This window comes from Sinocyclocheilus grahami, unplaced genomic scaffold, assembly GCF_001515645.1.
Source record: "Sinocyclocheilus grahami isolate Dianchi unplaced genomic scaffold, SAMN03320097.WGS_v1.1 scaffold1361.1, whole genome shotgun sequence".
NCBI lineage: Eukaryota > Metazoa > Chordata > Actinopteri > Cypriniformes > Cyprinidae > Sinocyclocheilus > Sinocyclocheilus grahami.
In genome coordinates, this window is record NW_015506540.1 from 187,437 (window position 1) to 214,013 (window position 26,577).

General features: G+C 36.7%; 2 protein-coding genes and 1 long non-coding RNA gene across 3 annotated transcripts; 1 reads left to right on the top strand and 2 right to left on the bottom strand.

Moving 5' to 3' along the window:
• The first annotated feature begins 619 nt into the window (after nt 1–619).
• prlhr2a (prolactin releasing hormone receptor 2a) lies at nt 620–13,714 on the top strand. Its single transcript, XM_016255692.1, has 3 exons — nt 620–668; nt 9,341–9,847; nt 13,072–13,714. Exons 2-3 carry the CDS (start codon nt 9,378–9,380, stop codon nt 13,712–13,714), a joined length of 1,113 nt encoding a protein of 370 aa, XP_016111178.1. The 5' UTR covers nt 620–668; nt 9,341–9,377.
• On the bottom strand, nt 9,553–16,459 carry LOC107569576 (uncharacterized). Its single transcript, XR_001606918.1, has 3 exons — nt 16,369–16,459; nt 11,179–11,368; nt 9,553–9,625 (listed from the first exon to the last, which is right to left on the bottom strand). It is a non-coding gene; the product is annotated as an uncharacterized lncRNA (long non-coding RNA).
• Nucleotides 16,460–20,025: 3,566 nt separating this feature from the next.
• Nucleotides 20,026–25,155, bottom strand: LOC107569579 (uncharacterized). The gene is made up of 3 exons (XM_016255696.1): nt 23,310–25,155; nt 21,890–21,998; nt 20,026–21,340 (listed from the first exon to the last, which is right to left on the bottom strand). The coding sequence occupies exons 1-3, from the start codon at nt 24,902–24,904 to the stop codon at nt 21,152–21,154; spliced, it is 1,893 nt and encodes a 630-aa protein (XP_016111182.1). The 5' UTR covers nt 24,905–25,155; the 3' UTR covers nt 20,026–21,151.
• Nucleotides 25,156–26,577: the final 1,422 nt, after the last annotated feature.

Genomic DNA, 26,577 nt, shown 5'->3' on the forward strand with positions numbered 1-26,577 from the left:
AGAGAGAGAGAGAGAGAGAGAGAGGCATTAAATTACAACATCTATGAGACCAGCCTTTCTGAATCTAGATGTGAACATCAATAACATCAGTGAAAAACTAATTACATTTTGACTTAATGTGTCAATTCCTCACATAAAGCCATCATATTATTTCAGAAGAGCTGGAATATAGTGCATGAGCTATATGGTGCTTTCATGTGTTTTTTGTCCTCTTTGGAGCATGACAGCTATGGCCATGAACAGCCAGTTAACTGCCTTTTTTAAATTAATAAATTAAATATATATTTTTTTAAAGTACGATTATTCCTAATTTCTACAATTTCTTCTAGGAAAAAAATCCACATGAGAGTTTTAATTTGTAGAGGAAATATTCCTTTAAATGGCACAGAAAAACAGACTAGCTACTGAATCACTTCTGGCTCATCGATATTGTGCACACGTTTACTGACACCCTTTTGACTTTAACTCAACTCAAAATCTCTCTCTCCCTCACACACACACACACACACACACACACTTGACCCCGCCTCTCTATCGGGAAACACGAGCCTGATGCTCTCACTCAGGTCCGGTAGCGCATCTCATGATAAATGCGCGCGCGCGAGTCCGCTGATTGAGAAACTGCACATCCACGAGGAATCAACTAAAGCGCATCCCTGTTTAAAAAGGTGAGACGTCTCAATTATCGTCTTATTCCTTAGAATGATTTCAGTTCTTTTATGCATTTCTCATGAGCTTCTGACTGGAGTGGAAAGTGGTGAAAAGGTTAAAATAGTCCAAATTTCAGACGCATTCACAAAAACAGCACACAAAAAAATAATAATAATACAATACATTAATATATAAATATCAGTGGCATTGGCTATTATATTTAATTTCAGAAGTGGAGTACTGCACTTACATCATAGCCTAAGTAATGACTTAAAGATTTTAATGCAAATTTAACTTTGGATTAAAGTATGTTTCAAGTCTGCAATTGAATGGATTCAGTGCTTTTTTTCTCCATTATGACTGGTTAAAGTCTACTTGACGCATACTTTGGTTAATATATTATTCGTTTACTCTGCAGTCTGTTATTCGGCTTATTACTGAAACAGAAGATGCATGTACTGTTGGTCTGTTAACTCCTCTATTAACGAATCCCTTCTCGTTGTGCTTCTTCAATTAACCATTTGTGAGCCGACAAGATAAAGGGAAAGTCCGACTCGTTTCTGAAAATCGGTTCTTTTGAACAGTTCATTTCAAACAACCGGTTAAAAAATAGAATTCTAAGACTTAACACTTCTCAACTAGTTGCCGAAAGTCAGAGCGAATCTGCAGATCTTGGGCAGTTACAGCTGACAGATTTTGGTAGAAATTGCATATTGTATAAAAGGCACAGGCTAAGATTTTTTAGCTTCAGACTACAGCAGTGTCCCAATTCAGGAGCTCCATCCCTAGTGTGTTTTCACACCTGGCTTGTTTGGAGTGTTTGTTTCGGAACCTGTCCCGTTTTCTCCCTTAGTTTGGTTCGTTAAGGCATATGTAAACACGGCAGTCATGCTCAGATCCACACTGAAATAATCGGTTCAAGATTTGCCTGAACAAGGTGGTCTCGGCCCGATTGCCCGATTGCTTAGATGGTTCGCTTGTGGTGAGAATGCAATCCGATTCAAAAGACTAACAAATCATATGTTACCATACAGTATGTTACATAAAAAGACACAGTGTCTGATTCTGTGAGTGAGCACATTAGTTATTGAAATTAAAAACCAAAGAGTGCCTCTTCATATTAAAATGCATTACAAGAATGCTGTCCGGACAAAGCCTTGATTCATGCTGGCTGTATATGCATTATATATACATATATATACATATATACATATACCCCTTCATATTTTTCACATTTTGTTATGTTGCTGCCTTATGTTAAACTTCTTTAAATTACTTTTTTTCCACATCAATGTACACTCTACACACCATAATGGTAAAGCAAAAAACAGGTTTTTAACATCTTTGCAAATTTATTAAAAGTAAAAAACTTAAATGATTCCATTGCATAAGTATTCATACCCTTATTTGGAACAGTTGAAATTTAGCTTAGGAGCATTCATATTGCTTGTAGATGATACTACACTTCGAGTGAAGTTAACATGTGGCCAATTCAATTGAATGGGTATAATTTGTAAAGGCACACACGTCTTAAAAAAATCTAATGGCTGATAATCCATATCAGAGCAAAAATCAAGCACTGAGGTCAAAAGAACTGCATGTAGAGCTCAGAAACAGGTTTGCGTCAAGCCACACATCTGGAGAAGAGTTCAGAAAAAATTCTGCTTCATTGAAGGTTCATAGAAGCATGTAGTCTCTGTTACCCTTAATGGAAGACGTTTGAAACAACCAGGACTCTTCCCATAGCTGGGCTCCTGGCCAAACTGAGCAATTGATGGAGAAGGGCCTTTTCTAGACTGGTGACCAAGAACCTGATGGTCACTCTAGTTGAGCTCCATGATCATATGTGGAGATTGGAGAAACCTACAGAAGGACAAACATCACTGCAACACTCCACCGATCTGGGCTTTATGGCGGTGTGGCCAAACTCAATCCTCTCTTCAGTGTAGACACATGAAAACACACTTGGAAAAATTTGCAAAAAAAGCACCTAAAGGACACTCAGACTGTGAGAAACAATATTATCTGGTCTTTGATGAACCTCAATTCCAAACATTACATTTGAAGGAAACTAGGCACTGCTCATCACCTGCAGAGTACCATCCCAAAAGTAAAGCAAAAAAAGCACCTAAAGGACACTCAGACTGTGAGAAACAATATTCTCTGGTCTTTGATGAACCTCAATTCCAAACTAGGGAACTAGGCACTGCTCATCACCTGCAGAGTACCCTCCCAAAAGTAAAGTGTGCTGGTAGAGGACTCATGCTGTGGGGCTGTTTTTCAGTGGCAGGGACTGAGGGACTCGTCAGAGTAGAAGAAAAGCTCAGTACACCAAAATATTGAGATAGCCTTAATGAAAACGTAGTCCAGAGCATTCAGAAACTCAGACTGAGCAGAAGGTTCACCTTCCAACAGGACAACGACCCTAAGCAAGAGTGGCTTATAGACAACTCTGTGAAAGTCCTTGAGTGGCCCAGCTCCATCCTGGGCTTGAAGCCTATCAAATATTTCTGGAGAAACCTGAAAATGTGCATCTGCCTTTTCATCCAACATGACAGAGCTTGAGAGGAGAAGAGGTGAGGAGAAGAATGGCAGATAATTGCCAAATGATGATGAGCAAAGCTTGTCGCATCAAACAAAAAAGACTCGAGACCGTAAAGGTGCTTCAGCTAAATATTTAGTTAATGATAATTAAAGTTAATAATTTCACTTATTTTTGTTGTTACAATTCTGTTTTTGCTTTGTCAATATGGTGTATAGATTGATGTGGAAAAAAAAGTAATTTAAAGCAGTTTAACAAAAGGCAAATACATAAAACGTGAAAAAAATTAAGGGGTATGAATACTTTCGCAAGGCACTATATATATATATATAGAATGTATACATAAGGGTAAGTAAATTATTACAAAATTTTGTTACAGAATTACAGAAGCTATTAGAAAACCTTGTGAATATTTGTAGAGTTATGACATTATGATCACACCATTGCTTTTTAATAGAGATTTATAGGCTGCAGATTTTTTTCTTTGCTTGTTCTCAACTTAAATAAGCACTGAGTACATCACGCTCATGCAGATCTATATATGTCAGAGAGGTAGAGCCCGTCTCTGTGTGCTTTTCAAAAAGACATGGACATTATGACAGAGCGGCAGCTTCCCGATGTCACATGTGGGCATTACGATGGAAAGGTCAATATTATTTTTCTAATAGGGCACTTAGAAAGGGGAGCAGGAGGAGGAAAAGAGGGAGTGCTCTCGCTTGTCTTATTAACATTTATGAATAATTTAACCTGGCACCCCTGGCCAGGGTCCAGACACATCATTTCTTAATTGCAATCAGAGGGAGGAAGTAGGTTGATGCACAGTGATGTATAAATGACAGGCGGGGGAAGAGATGCTGAGGAGGATTCAGCTGCAGCGCACGACTTGCTGTAATAACTATCACACTTATATACTCATTATTGACCTGACGCTGTGCGTATGGAAATATGATTTTGTCCTGATATAAGAATAATAATTAAAAAATAAATAAATTTAAGAGTAGTGCAAATAATTTTAAACTTTACAATCTTTGACAAAATATCTGTAAATGCAGTTCTAGCAGCTAATAATGAGTGTGCTTAAGGGACTTCAGTAAATTTGCTGAACCTTCTCATCGTGCCTGGCATGGTTGCTAATTTTTCAAAGGCAAACATTTTTAAGTCTTGGCCAAATTAATGGAGCTCCAGTACAAACTTTAGATTTATGGCGGCCCGGTTTTCGTTCTAATCCCTTGTTATTGTGCGGTTATAATAAATGATGAAATAACTCTGACATGTCTGGCTGCTGTTTTTCAAAAGCAGCGTTTTCCTGCATTTCAAACACGGAACTACAACGAGCGGTCTGCATCTCGGAGATGAAAACGATAGCATTTTAATTAACTGCGTCTACCGTCTTGTCCACTGCTCCCAATCGGATGTTTGTTCGCAGATGTAACAATTATAGGAAGATCATATCAAGTAGCAGCCTCATGCTGTGGGGCTGTTTTTCAGTGGCAGGGACTGAGGGACTCGTCAGAGTAGAAGAAAAGCTCAGTGCACCAAAATATTGAGATAGCCTTAATGAAAACCTAGTCCAGAGCATTCAGAAACTCAGACTGAGCAGAAGGTTCACCTTCCAACAGGACAACGACCCTAAGCAAGAGTGGCTTATAGACAACTCTGTGAAAGTCCTTGAGTGGCCCAGCTCCATCCTGGGCTTGAAGCCTATCAAATATTTCTGGAGAAACCTGAAAATGTGCATCTGCCTTTTCATCCAACATGACAGAGCTTGAGAGGAGAAGAGGTGAGGAGAAGAATGGCAGATAATTGCCAAATGATGATGAGCAAAGCTTGTCGCATCAAACAAAAAAGACTTGAGACTGTAAAGGTGCTTCAGCTAAATATTTAGTTATGAAGTTGTTACAATTCTGTTTTTGCTTTGTCAATATGGTGTATAGATTTATGTGGGAAAAAAAGTAATTTAAAGCAGTTTAACAAAAGGCAGATACATAAAACGTGAAAAAAATGAAGGGGTATGAATACTTTCGCAAGGCACCAGATATATATATATATATGAAGAGTTCATTTGCAGAAACCGATAAATGCCATTATCTGCTTTTGCTATAAAACAAACTTTTAATATGTAAAAAAAACATACTTTCAATTAACTTTAATTTAGCAAATTACCTGTATTTGTTTAAGTTATTATTACTTAATCAAAACAAACCAACTGCAGTTTGATTGATATTACTTGGAATGCACATTAAAAAAAAATTGATTTCTGGGAGAAAAAAAAATTATATATATATATATATATATATATATATATATAACATGACTCTGTGGAATACTTGTTTCTGATTGGTCAGTCACGTCATTCCGAGGTATGTTATTCCTCGATAAAAGCTGATAACATAGGCTAATCCGGGTACTTGAAGTCAGCGCTATACGCTTGCTAGGAACAGTTTTTCTAGGTGGAAGCTTTGCATTTGGTTGGCTAATAAAATATTAAAACTCAACTAAATATTATATGTACAATTATTTGATTATGTCATCCTGGTATCACGGACTTGCTCTCTCATTTCATACAAACGCAGCTGATGCCATTTTGCGACATTGTTTTGTACACTGTAATGGATGATAAGATAACTAACAAACTGGTAATATTGTAAAACATTTTCGTCTTAAATCAATATATTTTATCGGCATAATTATTTATGTGGTGAAATGTTGTGCAATAAGTGGTGTGACTGCACAGTATCCCTCAAATGTCTGTCTAGTTTGAACTTGCCGCTTGTTCGTAACTGCTGTCTTGACAGAAGCTTTTCATACAAATATATCAACTCAAATCAATATTTTGTGTTTAATTATTTACTTATGTGGCAAGTAGCTGTGTAATAAGTGGGATAATGTACATCCAGACAGTTGTTATCGCAGAATAACCCCCTTCAGGGTGATACAATATAGAGGTCTTCTCAGGTCCTAAAATCTGTTTAGGACCTATTCTACAGATTTTAGGACCTGAGAAGACCTTTAGTGTATGACAGCACCAGTAGGCATTTCAGTCCTCCTGCAAACTAGCCAAGAAGTGCTTATCGTTCCCCATCTGAAACTGTTTTTAGTGATAGTGGGAATGCACAGAGCATCTCTTAAACCAGAAACCGTTGATAGATTTGTGATTTTAGCTATAAAAAAAAAATAACTTGTTAAACACTTTCATAATTTACCCCAGTTGCACAGTGTAAAATGTAGTACTGCATGTAAATGACATTGCTCTAAAGACGCTGTCAGAATGCACTTATTGTACCCATTTTGCACTCTTTTTTTTCCATATTGTCACATTTACATGTTAATTTAATAAAAAATAAGTCGTTGCTAGGTCTAAATTTTTTATTTTGCACTAAACATTTTGAATGTGCTTAGAACCAATAGCTGTTTCACATTTTTAATAAGTTTAGAGCAAAATTTTATGAAGTATTGTTGAAATCTGAAAAAATATTAATTTTAAGGTATAGTCATCCCCCATCCCTAGTTATATTAGGTTGTTTCGGCAATTTTTGGTTTGTTTCAGTTATTTTGCACATTAAAATCTGTTGACAGCATTGTACGGCAAACCGCAGGGACACTGACTCAGTTCTGCTCACCTGGGCTCTCGCTCTAACGTGAGCACTAAAGAGCACGTCAATGGTTCCATTAGTCTACGTTTTTACCGGCTGAACATAATTGAAGCACCCACAGGGAGGGGACCCTACCCAGACTGGTTAAAAGAAACTCACAGTATGCTGGAGGCTGAGAATAACACATACCTCACGTGTCTGTTTACTCATAATATAGATATCAAGAGCTGTTTAGTCTGGGTGCAATTCAGAAGCAGACATTATTGTAAGTTTCTGCTCAGTGTAAAAAAAGAGAGCTCACAAATATTTTGCCAACATTCAATGCACATTTTGATATTAGGTCTAAAATAGCTTAAAGGTATAGTTTACCCAAAAAAGAAAATTGGCTGAAAATGCAGTCACCCTCATGCCATCCAGTTTGTAGATGAGTGTTTCTTCATCTGTACAGATTTGGAGAAATTTAGCATGGCGTCACTTGCTTCTCTAGATCCTCTGCAGTGAATGGGTGCAGTTAGAATGAGAGTTCAGCTGATAAAAACATCATAATAATCCACAAATAATTCACACGATTCCAGTCCATCAATTAACATCTTGTGAAGGGAAAAGTTGCATGTTTGTAATAAACTAAATCCATCATTAAGATGTTTTTAACTTCAAATCATTACTTACAGCTAAAATTCAAGCTGTTTGGACTCTCATTCTGACGGCACCCATTCACTGCAGAGGACCCATTGGTGAAGTGAAATAAAAAATAAAAACCTTCAGTAAACAGTTATGAGTAATGATGCAAACTGGTGAATATATGCTTTAAAAGATATTAAATTAATTACTGAAAATAAATAAACGTTCCAAAGCAATCCCCATTTTTGCTAAAGTGTCTTAAAGGGTTAGTTCACCCAAAAATGTCATTAATTGCAAAATTTGTCATTAATTACTCACCCTTGTGTTGTTCCAAACCTGTAAGACCTTCGTTCATTTTAAGAACACAATTTGAGATATTTTTGATGAAATCTGAGGGCTCTCTGTCCCTCGCACGTTCATGTAATGACGTCATCACGCCGGATCTGGGTCAGCGCCGCCACACGCTCGCGTCATGATACTGTCGTGAACGTGCGAGGGTCAGAGAGCCCTCAGATTTCATCAAAAATATCTTAAATTGTGTTCTTAAGATGAACGAAGGTCTTACGGGTTGCGAACAACACGAAGGTGAGTAATTAATGACAGAATTTTCATTTTTGGGTGAACTAACACTTTAAACAAGAAAACCTCCATGGTAACTTTTTTTAACACTGTCAAACAAGTGACAAGGCAACGAAGAAGAGTAAAACTATCACACTAACACAGCCTTTAGGAAATTTAAACTGTCACTTTAAGATTACTGTGATATTCATTTAATGCCACTTAATTTCAAATACTGAAAATGCATTGTAAATATTCCATATCTCATCCAGTGAGTGATTGTTAATTTATTCTATTCCCCAGTCGACACCCTGGGGATATTTATTCAATCTCATCTTTGAATATGCTTAATGAAGATTTGTGCTAATTAAATAAGTTGTCTCTGACATTTAGTTTATCATGCTGTTCAAAATGAACTGCACTGAACATATGGCCATTTTAGTACTGTCTTGTCCATAAAAACAATTTAATCGGCAAAGATTGATTGGTGCTTCATTTGTCTGATGCATGTATGATTCAAGGACCACAATTGATCCCTGTCACATGGGTATTTTTCAATGCATGTCAAATGCAAAATGCATTACCATACAAACCCTGACTGAAAATGATAATGTTGATGAGTTACACATTTAAAACAAAAATTAATTATGCAGTATCTATTGCTTTTACAACAACTGACTGATTGGTAAAGAGACAAAAACAGAAAACACAATCACTGCTTCTGCAGTAGCTTGCTACAGGAAATACCAAAGAGCATTTATGCTTAATCTATGATCCATTTACTCACTTAATTAGAGGGCACGAGTGAATGAGGCTCATTTGCATTTCAACGGCAACGGCCATGTGTGATTGCAGCAGACGCATCTTTGACTCAAATTATGCTGGCTTTCATTAGTGTCCTTACAAATTTCTGTTTACTGCTGTTTGGATTGAAAGAGCAAATACTGAAAGGTACACACATAGTCTGATTCTTTTATACGAGTGACCTGCTTCGGAAACCAGCCATCCGAAGCAAGTCAAGACTGTAATGAAGGGCTTTTAGATTTGACGCTTGCATCTCTAATGTTCAGAAGTACTGCTGTGCGGAAAGTGGTTCGGTATTGAGAACAGGAACTTTGAGAAAAATTGTAGCTGTGCTCATTAAAGTTTGAAAAAGTCACTTCATTATATGAGCCAAGCTAACTTTCAAGACAAACTAGCACCTATATGGTGCGAACTGCATGTTTGGTACCACACGCCTCCACAGGTCACACTCAACTCACTTACTCTTCATGGACATTTCAGTCCATCTGTTAATGGTTTTAAACAGTGTTTAGTTATAAAGAAAGCTAACCAAAATGTATCTCTTTCCTTGTTAATATGCCAAAACACCCAGTCTTTAGGTCTCTACAAGCAGTATTCCAGCCGTAAGCATGGATGGCAGTGGTGGCGAATGGCTCAGCACTCCTGTGCCCACGTGTTGCCTGGAAAATGTCACCATGGAGAATTCCAGCATGGGCCAAATCTACGAAGTCATGCTGCAGTCGACGAACATATCGAAGCGCAGTCCTCAGTTTGTTGGCGTGGAGCTCCTTCAGTCTTTTAAACCTCTCATCATCCCTTGCTACGCTCTTGTGGTCCTGGTTGGAGTTTTTGGGAACTACCTGCTGCTTTATGTCATCTGCCACACCAAAAAAATGCACAACGTGACCAACTTCTTCATCGGTAACCTAGCGTTTTCCGACATGCTGATGTGTGCTACCTGCGTTCCCTTTACCCTGGCATATGCTTTTAATCCACGCGGGTGGGTATTTGGAAGATTCATGTGCTACCTGGTGTTCCTCATTCAGCCGGTGACGGTGTACGTGTCGGTTTTCACACTGACAGCTATTGGGGTGGACAGGTGAGTGATGCATGTGAGTGCTGTGGCTCTTGACTGTGTGACTAATTCATTACTTCATCAATGTTTTACTAGCATTCCGGGGCTTTTGTAGAGCATGATTATGTAACAGACTGATTCAGTGGATTAATCACATATACTTCCATTCAAAAGAACATTCTGGGAAAAAAGGATCTTATGCTCACCAAGGCTGCATTTATTTAATTAAAAATAGAGTAAAAACTGTGATGTGAAATAATACAATTTAAAAATCACCTTTTTTTATTAGATTTTTCAAATGAAATGTATTATGTAAATCTTCTGCCACATGTCGATCAGTTCGAAAAGAGGATCATATGATGACTGGGATCTGAAAATTATGATAGTTTCTTAAATTGTTCTGATCTACCAACAATTAGGCATTTCTTCAAACATGCCATTTTATATCTAAGGAGTTGATTTTAGCTTGAACATTTTTTTAACAGATTTTTGTTTGGACAGATTTCAACTTTCTTTTTGCTGTAGCAAGGTCACAATAAAAATGTCTTGGAAACCTTTTTACCATGCCTTCATTATTTTTTGCAGATTTTCAAATGGCTTTATAGCCGTACACTACTGTAAGACAATCCGACATACAAATTAATTAAATATTTAAGTATGATAATAAAGTAAAAAAAAATAATCAAGCATTTTAATATTTATTGTTTAAAATGTATCTTTTAAAAAAATACAAAACAGTACAAGACACTGATGGGAATTTTAATGACTTTCAGAAAACTAAAAACAAATGACAGAATTGTCCTGTGACATGTCCATGGTTGAACTTTGTTAGACTTCTTTTGTCTAAAAATCCACATTATTTTAAACATGCATGCAACACTTTTGGTGATTTTCAGCTCAATTTGACTGAAGCAGTAATCTAAATGGCTTTTTTTCAGGGTACCAGAAGAGCACGTAAGCGCTGCCATGAAGCATTCATTTGTAAATAGTAATTCTATCTTATGGTACACAAAAAAGACCATGAGAATGCATGATATTATGTGACACACAGTTGTATAGTGACACATTCTATAGACACAGAAAGCTGGAAGGCTAAAGTAATGTCAACATGCTGCCATATGTGAAATACCAAGGACACCTAAAATAAACCAGGACTTCTTATCCCCAATTGTGTAAATAAATTCATAGTGGATCTTCTCTGTTAAACTTTATGGCTTCGTATAGCCTTTAACCTTCACACTTCCCTCCCTGTGTAGGCGTGGGAGTCAGTGATGGATGATGTTGCTGCACAATAGTCAAGGAAAAAGAAAAATTGTTGGTTTGTAGTATAATAGGTGCATTAAGAATCAATTTACCTTAGGACTAGGCTGTCATCTCCTGTACATGGTCTGGTGAAGCCTACATGAAAACGGTCTTTAAAAGCCCTTGATATTATCGGTGAGTTTGGATGCAGACCCATTCATCCAGGCTGGATCGGAGGTGAGGAAATGTGCATCCATTGAAGAGCGAGCTTTTGCAGCAAAACATCCAACAGGTTCTGCTCACCTTAAAGTGAATAAAAAGAGTTCATAGAGGTCTTATTTGTATCCCGTTTTTTTACAGCCTACTTATTATGTCTACAAAATCAGCATGTTAAATATTGTATTTGCTTCACCTTATTACGTAGTCTTTATATCTTAAAGCTCTCAAACTCAAATTGGGGCCACTAGTCAGCTGGTGTTCCCAGGGTCATACAAGAGTGTCTTTTCAAAAATCTGGCTTGCAATAACTGCCTAGAAATAGTATGAAATAAAACAATATGTTGGTTTCAAATGGTTTAGATTTTTTTTTATATTCAAGATTTTTTTTAATTTAATGACTAAAAGTCATGAGGTGTAACCAAGTAAAAGTAATTTAAAAAATATTATTAATTAAAAATGCATAAACATCATGGATTTGCCATTTTTAGGTTTTGGAATCAAAGACGATTCTAAAAATTAAATCAGAAATAATATTTTGTGATTCTTATTGAGAACATGTTTGTGCATGTTGTGTAAATACATATATTATAGACAGAGAGATTGTCTGTTTCCAACATTGCTGGGCAATAATGTCACTATAAATACTAAAATACTGTGTGTAAAATATGATTCTTTTATATAAAAAAAAGTAAATATGAACTTAAACCGATAGTGTCAATTATAACAATAAATCAGTCAGATAAAGAATACTTTTAAGCCATGCAAAACTCTCTAACTAATCAAATCCTTGAAACCAAACTGACTTAGGCTTGTTCACACAAAATGCCTTTTTGTGTTCCATGGTGCTCTTTATAATTGTTTGTCTATCTAAACATTCCCTAGGCTAGACAGATCGACGTCGCCACATTTTTTAAATGCCATACTGCCAAATGCCAAACTTTAAAGATCAGTAAGACCTTTCATTTTTGTCATTGCCTTGTGCTGCAAACTAATGTCTACACTTCATTACTCATTAGTATTTTTGGGAGATTGAATTACATTTTATCACCGCTGTAGACTTGAATACAGCTCTTTTTAGGACTCGACTCCCTCGTAATTGAAGAATCAATTCTTTGTGAAACTGAGTCTTAGCTCTAGGAGTCGCACCACATGGCATTGAATCTAAATATCTAATCTTGCCATTTCATTAAAAAAAAGGTCAAATGATCTGATATTTTAAAAGGCTTATCGACATACACACTTGACACACGTCATTAAGGTCTGCAGTGGAAGTTTTGATGCAGTCTTTTTTATTTATTTGCTAAGAATTTCCATGCCAAACTACTTACAAAGGTTTTCTTTTCAAGCATTTCCTCCTTTTAATATTTTTTCTTAATTAATTTGTATCACCCTGACAAATAAAGTGTTTACTCCACCCAAAAATGAAAATTCTCTCATAATTTTTTACTCAAACTCATCCTCGAAGTTGATGCTTTGAACAGCGACTGATGGATCATTGTCTTCTGAAGCAAAATTATAGATGTGTGTGAGAAAAACACTAATATTTAAAACTTTTTAAACTAATCATTTGGCCTGAAACAATGGACAGCATGAGGGTGAGTAAATGATGAGAGAATTTTTGGGTGGAAAAGGCCTATCCCTTTAATTTCAGAAATGAAACATGTGCTCATGGTAGAAGAGAAGTCATTTTAATGTACTTGAATATATAGAATGAATATAGAACAAAACAATTGCACCACTTGACGTGAGATCACTGTTGTTGCCTAAAACTGTCATTTTAACTTCTAGATACTATGCTACTGTTCATCCACTGAAGAAGCGCATCTCAGTTCTGGCCTGCACGTATCTGCTCTCTGGGATCTGGATTCTGTCGTGTGGTCTGGTAGCTCCTGCTGTGGCCCACACATATCATGTGGAGTTCAAGGACGAAGGTTTTACCATCTGTGAGGAGTTCTGGATGGGTCAGGAGAAAGAGCGGCTAGCCTACGCTTACAGCACACTCTTCATCACCTACGTTCTTCCTCTGTCCGCTCTTTGCATCTCCTACTTGTGCATTTCAGTGAAGCTTCGCAATTGCGTGGTGCCAGGTCATCGTACCCAGAGCCAAGCGGAAGCCCAGCGGGCTCGGAAGCGCAAGACGTTTCGCCTGGTGTCCTTGGTCGTCGCCGCTTTTGGGATCTGCTGGCTGCCGATAAGCGTCTTCAATGTTCTACGGGATATTGACATAGACCTGATCGACAAGCGCTACTTTCTTCTGATCCAGCTATTGTGTCACTTGTGTGGAATGAGTTCGTCTTGTTGTAACCCATTTTTATATGCATGGCTGCATGATCGTTTCAGGGCGGAACTGCGCAAGATGTTCACCTGTCATCGACGGATTGGCATCGGGATTCCTGCTAACAACTGTGCCACCGCTAGCGTGGTACTCTGACAGAAAAAGATCACATCGAGTTAGTTCAAAGACCACCGTGGCTAGCAGAACACGTGGGTTGCAAATTTGTGGACCAGAACTCCACCATCTGTAAGGTTCCTCCACAGGCATCTTGTTTTAGATGGACACAGATGGTGTTTCTTGGATGTACAAGCCATGTGAGAAAGCTGTTGGATTTAGTCACAAGATTTCACCATGCTGTCTGTGATTTGAATATGGATTATCTAAGAAGGAAACTGGATGTTGGTCTCACTACAGAGAAATTATATTGTAAAATACTGCAACAGAAACATTCAGATATCCAGCTTTCAAAAAAGCAAATGCTTCAGCTTTAAAAGTGAATTACAGCTTATTTTAATGCCTTTCAGACGTTGGATTAAAATTGTTTAAACTGCATGCGTTTATACAAGATGTCACTGAAGATATATTTACATCAAAACAGATCAAATATTTTCAAAGAACACATGGCCTAGAAATATTGAATATATATGAAATATTAAAAACTTTCACTAATTAAATGTTTTTGTAATGTTTTAGGCCTTTACTGTTTTTTGTGCTCATAATAAAGTGTGGAAAAATAAAAAAAAACTTGTCTTTATTAGGGTTGCAAAAACTGGAAAATGTCCAGTAATATTCCAGTAATTTTGGAAATTTACCAGGATTTTTGGGAATATTCCAGGGATTTTTGGAAAGTTTCCGGAAATTTACTGGAAATGTTCCACCCCTTTGCAACCCTAGTCTTTATATACAAAAAAAAATGTCTTCACAAACAAAAACTTATTTTCAGTTTGCAGCCAATAACATGACTCTTTGGATGTTGTAATGCAGTTGAAATCGTTCGCTATTGAACTAAGAATCCAGTATCGTCATTGTCCTGAATCAAACAAGGAGCAAAGCTAAAAGTTCAGAGAGTAAAAAAAAGCCTCATGTGTGTATTTATAACTGTACAATTTTGTATAAATTCATGTAACATGCAATGTTGCACCAATGAAGAGTGTCTGAACTGGTGGTTGTTTTATACTGAGGCTTGAAATACAATGAGAGCACAAACACTATTATCGCATTGATGCAGATGGGAAAACTAATTAGAACATTTTTTTGCTAATCGGTCAATAAAGTGTCCTCACGATGGAGTGATTATTTGAAGATTAATCAAAGATTTGGACACAAAGACACATTATTGGGTAAACAAAATAATTCCAATGAACTTCTTGTTGTTCAGGTAAATGAATACAGTGTGAACATCTCTGTAACATTATGTTTTCCAAGAGAAAACCGAGTATTATTGCTCAAACATAGGTTTAACGATCTGTACAAACCTCTAAATATTACTGTTTGTGCTATAGATGAATAATGGAAGTAATATGCCTAAGTGAAGTACATAATGTAATGTTTTTGGACGCAATTGCACGTTATTTGCAATGAAATGAAAATTGTATATATTAAAATTTATATTAAATGTAAATAGCTGAGCTTAAGTGTGTTTTTAACGCAGGTAAGAAGGGCTTAAGTACCTCTTTATATGTACACTACAGATAAAATTACAATTAATTACTTTACATGTGCTTTAGTATGTTCGTCGACTCATGAAAATAAAAATTTGCACAAACATACACCACTAAAATCTCGTTAACGGTATCATATTACCGTTAACTTTAATTCAAAGCACTACAGATTCCACTAGTATGATTGCTAATTCAACACCAATGCATGTGAACAGCAGGGAGATAAAGTGATGAAAAGATAAAGCAACTGCAGTCAGTAACCTTTGAAACGGTCTGGGCATGTTAATATCCTCAGCACAACAGCCGAAAACGAAAATGAGCAACAAAAGACAAAACAATAAAAAGGAGGAAGCGTTTCCATGGTGACCAACTCAGTACATCTTTTGAGTTTTCTCCCACCTCTCCTCCACTCAATCTCTTTCTGTGATAGATTGTGATGTTTTCAATGGTCTGCCATCCCAACACATCAAAGACAGCCAACTACACAAACACAGCTTCGATAATAGACCCCGTGATTCACAAGGAGGATGACAGAAAAATGTGAAAGACAAACAAGCAGCACCCTACAAATGAGTAACTAAGACACTTTCAGCTCTTCATCTCTCAAGCTGCAGGTTGCAGACCAGGTCTCAGATCTACTGTACAAACATAATAGAATATGCTGCTCAGTGCGCAGACACGCTGCCATGGCAGTATTACACCTGGACTGAAAATGACTCAAACTTACCTTTTGTTTCTAATGTTAAGGGTCCGCCAGGCTACAAGGTTTAATAAATGGAGAAACAGTAGTGACAACACCAAATCTATGTCTTTTGGTGTGTGTGGGTCTTCAAACTTTCTTTTAGGCCAAGAGGACCGAGGTGGAGCAGAGACCCCCGGTTACACACTGAATAAAAATGAGTTCCTAACAGGGTTATTGTAACTAAAACTAAAACCATAAGAAACTTGGAGTAAGATTAAATAAAATATAGTATAAAAAACTAACTTATTTTACCTATCACTTTAGTTTAGTTTGACTTGAAGTACTAATATAATCAACACTAAAACTGGAAACTAAATAAATACAAACATAGATATATTTTTAAGGGATGTATGTAAGTGTTTTACCTTGAAATATCAGTTTCAAAATCATTCTCAATGTACACTTACTTCTAATAAGACGAAGAGCTTGTGTTTCTTTCCTCGCTCCCTCTCAAACATTTTGGTGAGCAGGTACAAAATTACACGAAAAAAGCGCGAATTGCTTTACGGCAGCATCAAATGCATGTGACAGCTATCCACTATAATTACGACAGTGAATTCCACTCACTTAACTGTAGGGGGCTCCAAAGTCGCCAAAATAGAAAAAGCTACATACAGCTGCTCATAAAAAAAAACAAAACTTTAAATTAATATGAAAATATATATGTACAGGTGCAGCTCAATCAATTAGAATCTCGTGGAAAAGTTCATTTATTTCAGCAATTCAACTCAAATTGTGAAACTCGTGTATTAAATAAATTCAATGCACACAGACTGAAGTAGTTTAAGTCTTTGGTTCTTTTAATTGTGATGATTTTGGCTCACATTTCACAAAAACCCACCAATTCACTATCTCAACAAATTAGAATACTTCATAAGACCAATAAAAAAACATTTTTAGTGAATTGTTGGCCTTCTGGAAAGTATGTTTATTTACTGTACATGTACTCAATACTTGGTAGGGGCTCCTTTTGCATGAATTACTGCATCAGTGCAGCGTGGCATGGAGGCAATCAGTTTGTGGCACTGCTCAGGTGTAATGGAAGCCCAGGTTTCTTTGACAGTGGCCTTCAGGTCATCTGCATTGTTGGGTCTGGTGTCTCTCATCTTCCTCTTGACAATACCACATAGATTCTCTATGGGTATCAGGCGAGTTTGCTGGCCAGTCAAGCACACCAACACCATGGTCATTTAACCAACTTTTGGTGCTTTTGGCAGTGTGGGCAGGTGCCAAATCCTGCTGGAAAATGAAATCAGCATCTCCATGAGGCTTGTCAGCAGAAGGAAGCATGAAGTGCTCTAAAATGTCCTGGTAGATGGCTGCGTTGACTATGGACTTCAGAAAACACAGTGCATTATTTGCACAAACACAATTAATTCAGGAACAAAACTGTGTTATCTGGGAGATGCAAGGGTTGGTTCTGCTTCATTTGGAACTAGGTTTATTAGCTGAACAAAAATAGTGTCTAAAAAGTAATTTATTAAGTATTAACTTCTTGTTTATTGAATTGTTGAACAAAAACAACACCACAACTTCTGTGTATTCATATATATATATATATATATATATATTTTTTTTTTTATTATTATTTATATTCATATACAAAAATGTATTGTGAATAGTACATTGATGAATGATGAGGCCTTATTACTATATATATACTGTATATATATGTGTGTGTGTGTGTTTACATACAAGTCTACAAGTAGTGCTTAATGACAGCTTCAGATGAAAGCTGTAAACCTTCTATTGACATATTTTATTTTCTTTTTCAGAAAATTACAAAATCACACAAATCAGTTTTTAAATTGCATTTAGAATTTTTCGTACCTACATTTTTTATTTATTTTTTGCAAAACATGACTAATTTCACAAGTGAACAATTTTGTTGGTTTTACACACTTTACACACAGAACGTAGGCCTAATGGCACTGCACATGTAAAAGACATCACATCTGCACATAATCTCATAAATATGTCAGCGTGGAACTGAATTAAATCTGTATTTTCTGCTCATTAATTCAATATGTATTCATGCATTCATTTTAAGCCCCACTTTGACTGAATTTGGATTTACTAACTATACTAATCAGTCAATATCAGTTCTTTTCTGCTAATTATCATTTGTTTCAAACTGCTAATTAGCCAATTGTAGATACCCTCGACTGCATAACCTTTAAACATTATGTAAGGTGATATAATTAGCTTAAGATGTTTTGATAGTTGTGCTGTGAATGACACCAGGCTCATACTGTTTTTCAAATATATCCATTTTAATCAATTAATATAGCAGCCAAGTATCATTTTAACACAGTGCACATGTAATGATGAAGGCTATGACATCCTCTTGAGCTGCCTGACTAGTGAGAGAATATATTGTACTGTACCCTACTGCCTTCTAGTGGACAAAACTGTACTCAACAGTCAGACTGTATAGTCTACTATCATCTTATTTAGGAGAATTCATTCGTATAGCTATTATAAAGCCTACTGTATCATATTTGATATGCATATTTCTAAGACCTTAAAATTATCAACATGATCAAAACTTTGCTGAAAACCTGTTGTACACAATTCACATGTCTTCTGTTGTCTGACTGATAGTTCATACCGTTTCAGCAGTAAAAGGCCTTTTAGTATAATTGTAAAAACATCCAACTTCAGGTTGTGGTTAAATCTTTATTGTTTTTCATTTAAGTAAACATGAGAATAAGTTTTGTTGTATTATTTCAAAATGAACATTTACTGGAGTGAAGCCAATTTTACTTGCTTATCTTTACACATTTTTGGATTAATCGTGTTAAAGTCTGAGTACCAAGCTTCAGGCTTTTGAGGAATGCTTAACTGTACATTAATTGTACATGCATTGCATTATATGTTTGTCAGAGCTTTGACAATAAAACAGGAAATTAAATATACTTTCCCCTAAAAGTTCAATAAAACGGTTTTGTTAATTAAAATCTTATTTCAGGCTTTATAGGGTAAAAGCTAGTTGTCATGGTTGTCAAATGCACAAAGTCAACATATTTCATTAATTATCATTAATACCAATAACAAACATCATCATTATACTTTGCCTATACAGGGATGGTTCACCACAATCAATCGATCAATCAATCATTAAAAAATAAATAAAAAATACTGTCATTTACTTGTTTCAAACCTGAATCACCTTTTTTTCCACTCTGGAACACAAAATAATATATTTTGACAAATAATTTAATAAGGATAAAGTCTTTATTTGCCCATACTTTTTTTATTTTTGACTTATTAAATGGACAAAGACTAAAAATATTTTATTTTATGTTCCACGGAGGAAAGAAAGTCATACAGGTTTGGAACAACATAATGATGAGTGAATGATTTATTTATTTATTTTTGTCATTCAGCCTTGTCATTCAGAACTACTACTCCTTATTAAAAAAAATTAACTAAACATTATATTTAAAAAAACAGGCTTTATGGGTTCAACTAAGTTTTATTCAATGAATTGAGGCATAATCAAAATTACATTTCTGCAAGTATTGAAGTAAAGGAACAAACCAATATATTCATGTCTTAAAGACAGAATCTTGAATAAAAAGAGAAGGCACAAGTCTTGAAAATAGATCTTGTGCATATATGCATAGCATCAGCAATTATTAATAAGGCTTCTCATTCAAATTCAGACAAAGGATTGGAGCGTACAGAATCTGGTAACAGTGAAAATGCTGTGAATAGTTTAGTGAACTCACTCAAACTGATTGACAACATTTGAATGAACACAGCAGATGCTCTCACTTATGAAGGTTCTCGTGACTGAATATATAACTGCAACACAGAAAACTGAGACCGACAACTGAATCAACTTAAGATTAACCACAAACAAATAAATACAACACATATAGTTATTTTCTCCATCCTTGTCAGAAGGACAGTTCTCTCCCCACAAGATAGGTTAAAAGAAAAAACTTACTAACTGATTAAAAACATAAGAAGTAGAAAAACGGAAAAGGGAGTGGGAAGCAGAATTCCTCATGACATCCCATTCTGAAGTCTAAATGTAGTGTCTAGAAACCTTTCACAACACTGCAGACAGTGATGTCTACAGGCTACATGATACGTCGCAGAAGATCCCGATTTGAGGAACGTATCACATTTCCTGAAATTAAGGAAACAAAATCCTGCAGACACAGTTATTGCTTATTCATTACAGAACTGCAGAATGCCACAGTATGTACATTGTGCTCAAGAGGTTGATATATCAAGCTTTCTTAAGACCGTCTTTAAGAAATGCTTAATAATACCTGGTCAAAATCGCTACAAACATGCAGATTTTGGCTGATTCAACAGCTGACTGCCAGTTCAACTAAAAAAAAATGTAAATATGTAGTCAATATTGACCAAGGCAATAAAACTGAATTATATATCCAGTGTTAGAACATCAGAAGAAGTGTTAGAACAGAAGTTTTTAATGTGCAGAAGGGTACATACAGGCAGAAAAATCATTCTTCATTAAGGCTTTTCTACAGAGGTAATTCTACGGGGTATTTCAGAGAATTACTTAATGTAAAAACACTATCCTTCATAAATTAAACACCCCGTTCAAGTAAAAAGTGCTAAACAGCCAGAGGATTATTACCTTAATTTGAGACCCAACAGACATAAGGCCGCATCAACACTAACGAAGCGTTCTGATCAAGACTCAAGGCAGCAGTCAAGTTCTAAATCACTTCAGGAAGAAGGAAAATCTTCAAATACAAGCTTAAGACTGCAATAAATAATGCATTAAGAAGCCCTCTCTCAAATGGAAAGATGCATAGAAAATCAATAAATAGGATGCGTTTGTTGTTGGGAAGCTTTTCAGGAGGAGCTTGTACCATGATCCAACAAAACAAAAACAATACCCCAGCATCCAGTTATTAAAGGGTGATCTGACAGACTGCAGAAATCTGGCATTTCCCTGCTGGATTTGATATACTATACATATCCACACTGCAAAAAGAAGTTATTTGTAAGATATTGGTGGAGAAATCAGAATGCGCATATACCAGCATCTCTACATGCGTTAAATACTCAAGCAAATAAACTGATTATGAGATGTGATATTGCGTTCGAAATCCTTCTGGCTGTATCAACAAAATCCCACAATATTAAAGTGTCTCAGTGTTGTGATCTGGGCACGGTTACATTGAATGATAGCATCAAACCCTAACATTTGGAATTAAGTGAAAGCAGGATGGCCGGTTTCTCCTCCATGACACGAACGAGCAGGTTATCAATGTAGTCCTCTAACTCGACGATGTTGGCGTCTTTCTTGGAGAGTTCGGTCTGTTGCTTTACCACCAGTGTGATCAGTTCCTCCTGTGAGAGCTGAGTGTATGCACCGCGGTCTATATTCTGGATATGCAGTGAAATGAAGGCAAAATGGTCAACTGATATATACAGTACCAATGAAAAGGTTTTTCATGATCCTAAAAACTATTGATTAGCCGATATTAAAATTATGTACTACTTTGTCTACATAAGTGGAAAATAAAACACTAAAAGTAAACTAAAATATATTTTTTAAAAGCCAAGTAGGCATCACAACATTATAGTGTACAGTATGTTGATTGTAATATGAATGAATAGTCAGTGTTAATAGATTATTACCATATTTAAAAACTTTGAGTGTTAGATGATGGCAAATCTAATCTAAATGTAAAATAGGGGGAAATAAGCATGTATGATTAAAAATCCAATATTAGTCGATACTTATGTTTGAAAACTGGAGTAGACAAAAAGTAAAAATTTAGAGTAGTCATAAATTGTGCCTACATCTGATTTTATATACATAACTTTTTATTCCCATATTTTAATTTGTGTTACTTCATAGATTTAACTTTTTAACAACTACGATTCTTCAGTGTGCAAATAGTGAGGAAATAATTAGGAAAATTACTGTACCTTTGACTTCTCAGCCATTTCCTTGATGGTGGTAGTCTTCGGGTCTTTCCCCACAGTGATAACACTGGAAGACTGGCTCTCGGTGCTCATGGGTTTCACTGGGTGAGGCCTGAGATAAAAGAGAGACGGACATATTACTGCAATGAACATGAAAACTTGACTGCTGACAACGGCATGTTCCTTTTCCTCCAAGAGGAGGATGTGCAATTTTAAGGAAAAAAAAAACGGGTGAGGTGAACAAGGGCCCTTGAAGATAGCATTCGATTACAGAGACATGGGTATGTTTGGAAAGGCATACTTTTTTCTACTCATCTCATATAAAGAATTCAGTACTGGGTATGTGAATTTTCAGTGGATCTACATTTGCGAAAATGTGGAGTATACAACCAGAGCACACTGCTCGGGATACTGCATTCCACAATACAATGTGTTAGACCAGGAGAGATTATGAATGACTGCCAAAAACTTAAAACATTAAAAAAATTAAAGAAATTCAAACCACTGCATCTAAAGTTTTTCCCCCAATGATGACTAGCCACCTCTTTCTGATGTAAACATGCAACGTAGTAATATAATTAATGCGTAAAGTGACAAATGTAGCATATGACGCATTCTTTAAAATGTTTGTAGCATACTACATAACTTTTAACACAATGTATGCAGTATAATAAATATACTCTCTCATCTACAGTAAGCAGGACTTGGCATGTGTTAGTAAACCATTCCAAACTCACCCAATGTGTAATTCCCAACAAAAGCAAAAGATCAATAAAAGCACAGCAGAGAAATAACATGTAAAACCCAAACATAAGCACCTTTGTGGTAAAGCAATCAAGAATCATGCGTAATGCAAACATCTCGCAAAATAATATGATCTCCGGAACAAACTCAATTCATGTCCACCACTCTTGCCTCCATGTGAGTATATGAACATGTAACTTTATAGTCTTGTATACATCGTATTTATGTAAATGTAAATGTAAATCTCACATCTACAGCCTTTCATATAGATCCAGTTTCAGAAAATGTACACATTGTAAAGACAATCTAATATGGCCTACAATAACATAACAAAACAGAACATATAAACCTATAACAAAACAGACACTGCCTTTGTTCTATTTACACAAGTCCTTCAAGACCATGGCATTTTAAACGACCAATAGCAGCAATCAGTAGCAAAACCCCAAGCCCACAATCCCAACCCTCAAGATCCCATGAAGGAGTAACCAACCATTAAGCAACCAATCGAACAAATGCTGAAGAAAACATTGCCCTTTAATCGAGCAAGACCAGAGATTGATTCAGGTAGTTTCAGAGTAAATAGCAGCTGTTGATTTGAAAGCCGATGGGTTTAGCACAACAGGGACGACAGACTGTTAGAGGAGTTGTTAGAAGGGGTCGGGAGAACTTTTCTCACCTTCTTGAATTAGAAACTGCACTTCCACTACCATTCTGCAGTGCAACCGGCTGAGCTTCTGATGGCGAGACCCAAGCACGAAGAGTACTCTTGCCCCCTATAGGGGATTCAGATGTTACTAGTGTGGGATCAGTTCTGCTTGGTGGAGCAACACTGGTTACAGTCAGCTCAACATCTTCGGCATCTTGTGAAGACTGAGAAACTGATCTATCCAGACTAGTATTCTCTGTACCAGCTTTTTCACTAGTTGTGTATTGGCGAGATGAATTTTTCTTTCTAAGAGAAAAATTTCTTTGAAATGTGGCTCTGGCTTGTTCAGTGAAGCTGGGGGATTGTTTTCCATGCTCTGATTTCGGTGCCGTGCTTTTCTCTGAAAGATTTGTGAATGGATCATTTGAAGCTTTGTTTGCAGACTTGTTATCTTTCTTATCAAAGGTTGATGTCTGATCTTCAAGATTTCCCATTTGCTTTGGACCCTTAATGAACAGGTCATCTTCATTGGTGGTCTGCTGTGGTAAAGCCCAGGGATCTTTAGATAGTAGGTTATCACTTGGGAATGGATCGAGAGCAATCATTCCCTTCCCCTCAGGTTCACTACCCAGTTTCCCCAAATGCAGATCTTTTGGATCTTCAGCAGTTCTGAGGAGGTCTACTTCAACAAACCCATCTGTGGAAATGCTTCCCTTCTGGCCCTTGTGTGGTTTCTCATCTATGTTGTTTTCTAATGCCATGGTTTTAGTTGTTGCCTGCTTGTCTGGTTGGACTTGTTTGACTGGGTCCTTGACTAATGACTGTTGTCTGGGTTTGACAGAAGGTATCTCTTTAGCCACATCATCAGTCTTTGAATTTTCATTTTGAATGGATCTGGCTGCTGGCATAGGCTTCTCTTTTGACTGGGAGAGTTGATGAGTAATGGCATCAGGTGTTGGAGACTTCCTTTCTGTCTCCTGAGGCACATGCCGACTACGGACAGGGGGAGGTGGATTGTTTTTCAAGTTCTTGTTAGCAGATTTTCCAGACTTATTGACAGTAGCATATAAAGACTCTTTGATATGACCACGTTGGACATTAGTCTCGACCGATGGTTCTGGTGTCGGAGGAGCAGGAGCTTTGGGTGGAATGAGTGCTTCTTTGTGCCTCGTGGGGGCAGGGGGAGGTGCCTCATGATTTATTTGGTGCTGGTTAAGGTTCACTGAGGTTCTGTCCCTTAAGACCGCAGATTTATTTGGCATCGGTCTCTCAGGTCCATCAACATTCATCTCTTCCCAGTTTCTCTGGTTTACCTCTGCAACAAGATGGTCCCAACGTGTCTGACCCATCACCCCATGCCTCTTCTTAGGAAAGAGGGTCTCATAGTCTGGGAGAGGAATAACAGGCCTCTGACTATCTTTGGAGTTCTGGGTATGCGCTTGTTCCCCATCATCAGGATGGCTTTCAGTCATAGATGCGCCGCCATGATAACCGGGGGGTAGAGGAGCCTTTCGCTTCTTGTCAGATTTGGGAGCTGAGAGGTTTTCCATGCTGGACTCACTTAACTCACTGAAAGTTCTCGGAGGTTTAGCAGGTGCCAGAGAAGAATGAAGATCAGAAAACATACCAAAAGACTCAAACGGATCAGTAGAGAGGGATGGGGAAAGTGGAGAAGCGTGGATAGTGCTCTGGGTGTCTACAGAGTCTGAGGGGGATTGGGAATGGCTAATATCTGTTTCAGGCAGTACACTCAGAGCCAATCTGCCAAAGAGCAAAAAACATAAAATGGTCAACTTACGGCTAAAACAGCTCTTACAATCCAATATGTTTCTGCTGCGGATTACTACTACAACTGAAATCCATTTAATACAAACAGGACAAGACTCCTCTGTCTAAATATGTTATCCTAACTCAATGCCTGAGATTCGCAATTTTTATGAACAACTGAACATTCATCACATAATAGAAACAATGTCTTTCTTACTATTAAATTACATCAAAAAGGTCACATTTTGTTTGGTTACTTTAAGTGGATTTCCTAAGATCTTGTGACACAAATGTGTCTGTTAAAAACTGGCATATATAAAACTATATATAAATATAAAATATATATATAAGCTTTTACTAAAAATGTTTACTATTATTAATGTAACAATGCAACCATTAATCTTTTTTTCTTCCAAGTCTCTAAACACTGTTCAATAGATAGAAACGTACCCCACACTTCCGAATCTAAAAGTTCCACACAAACAAACACAACTAAACCATATTCCTGTCTATTTTAATTCTCAGCTTTTGGAAAAAGAGTTACTCACCATATTAGCTAATCATAAGACAGATTTTCTAAAATCCTAAAACTCCCGAACAAAAAAAAAAAACAGCAATCCTTGAGACTTTTTCCCTAAGACAATGTCGCTTAGTCACTCTCTGGAAGAGTACAAGCTCATCATCTTTTGCAACCTGTTTCACTCCAAACCAGAAGATCAACATTTGACGATCCAGTCCACATTCCTTCCTCCATTAACCAATCACATGCCTTTGGCCAAACAGGTTAGGTAAGTTGCATAAGGTGCAACTTATGCAAATCATTCAATAGAATAAAACCTATGCCGGGTACACTTTATGATCATAAAATCACTACCATAAGTAAAGTCAATTATACATTAGGCTAAATTTAGTATGTATTCGAAGTAGGTGGATCAGGTGAAAATCTACAGAATCTGTCTATTTAGTCTATTTTCGGTCACTTTATAAACACTCCCAACTAAAGACTGAAAGAAGAGCAGTTTATTTGTAAGTTAATTTACAAATCAAAGAGGTATTAACTGCTGTTGAAAAGTGAATAAATGATGGCCAGACTAATTTCACACAAAAAAAAGTCTAAAATCACTGTGATTCAACATGTTCTACTTTCACCTAAGGGTATGAAACTCAGCGATACCCGAACGCTCACATCTAACAGAGAAACAATGATCTCATCCCATCCTGACAGACACCCCCCCCCCTCCCCTTTCACAATGGGATACATTGTAGCAATGTAGCAATTTTTGTGCACTTACTCTCTTGACTTGTAAGTGTGCACAATTTATTTAACATTTTCTGTTATTAACCATCTGTTAAAGTAATTTTCACAAGGGGGCTTTGTCTAAATAAAGGTGTTTCCCTTTAAGAGCAGTGGAGCAGACAGAGGTGAGAGGAGTCTAGTTTCAGTCTGGGTTTTCCTCAGCTCTCAGGTGGCAAGATGCTAACTGTTTTAACATTATCATTCAGCATGCAGCCTCAGCATGAGTAAAAAAAT

Bases quoted from the DNA above. Each gene is read 5' to 3' on its own strand.
- LOC107569579 (XM_016255696.1), bottom strand. From the start codon at position 24,904: ATGTTTTCTGATCTTCATTCTTCTCTGGCACCTGCTAAACCTCCGAGA. The intron at 21,999-23,309 runs GTGAGAAAAGTT...CTTTTATCTCAG, and splicing joins GCAGTTTCTAATTCAAGAAG to GCCTCACCCAGTGAAACCCA. The intron at 21,341-21,889 runs GTACAGTAATTT...CTGCATATCCAG, and splicing joins AAATGGCTGAGAAGTCAAAG to AATATAGACCGCGGTGCATA.
- prlhr2a (XM_016255692.1), top strand. From the start codon at position 9,378: ATGGATGGCAGTGGTGGCGAATGGCTCAGCACTCCTGTGCCCACGTGT. The intron at 9,848-13,071 runs GTGAGTGATGCA...TTTAACTTCTAG, and splicing joins ACAGCTATTGGGGTGGACAG to ATACTATGCTACTGTTCATC.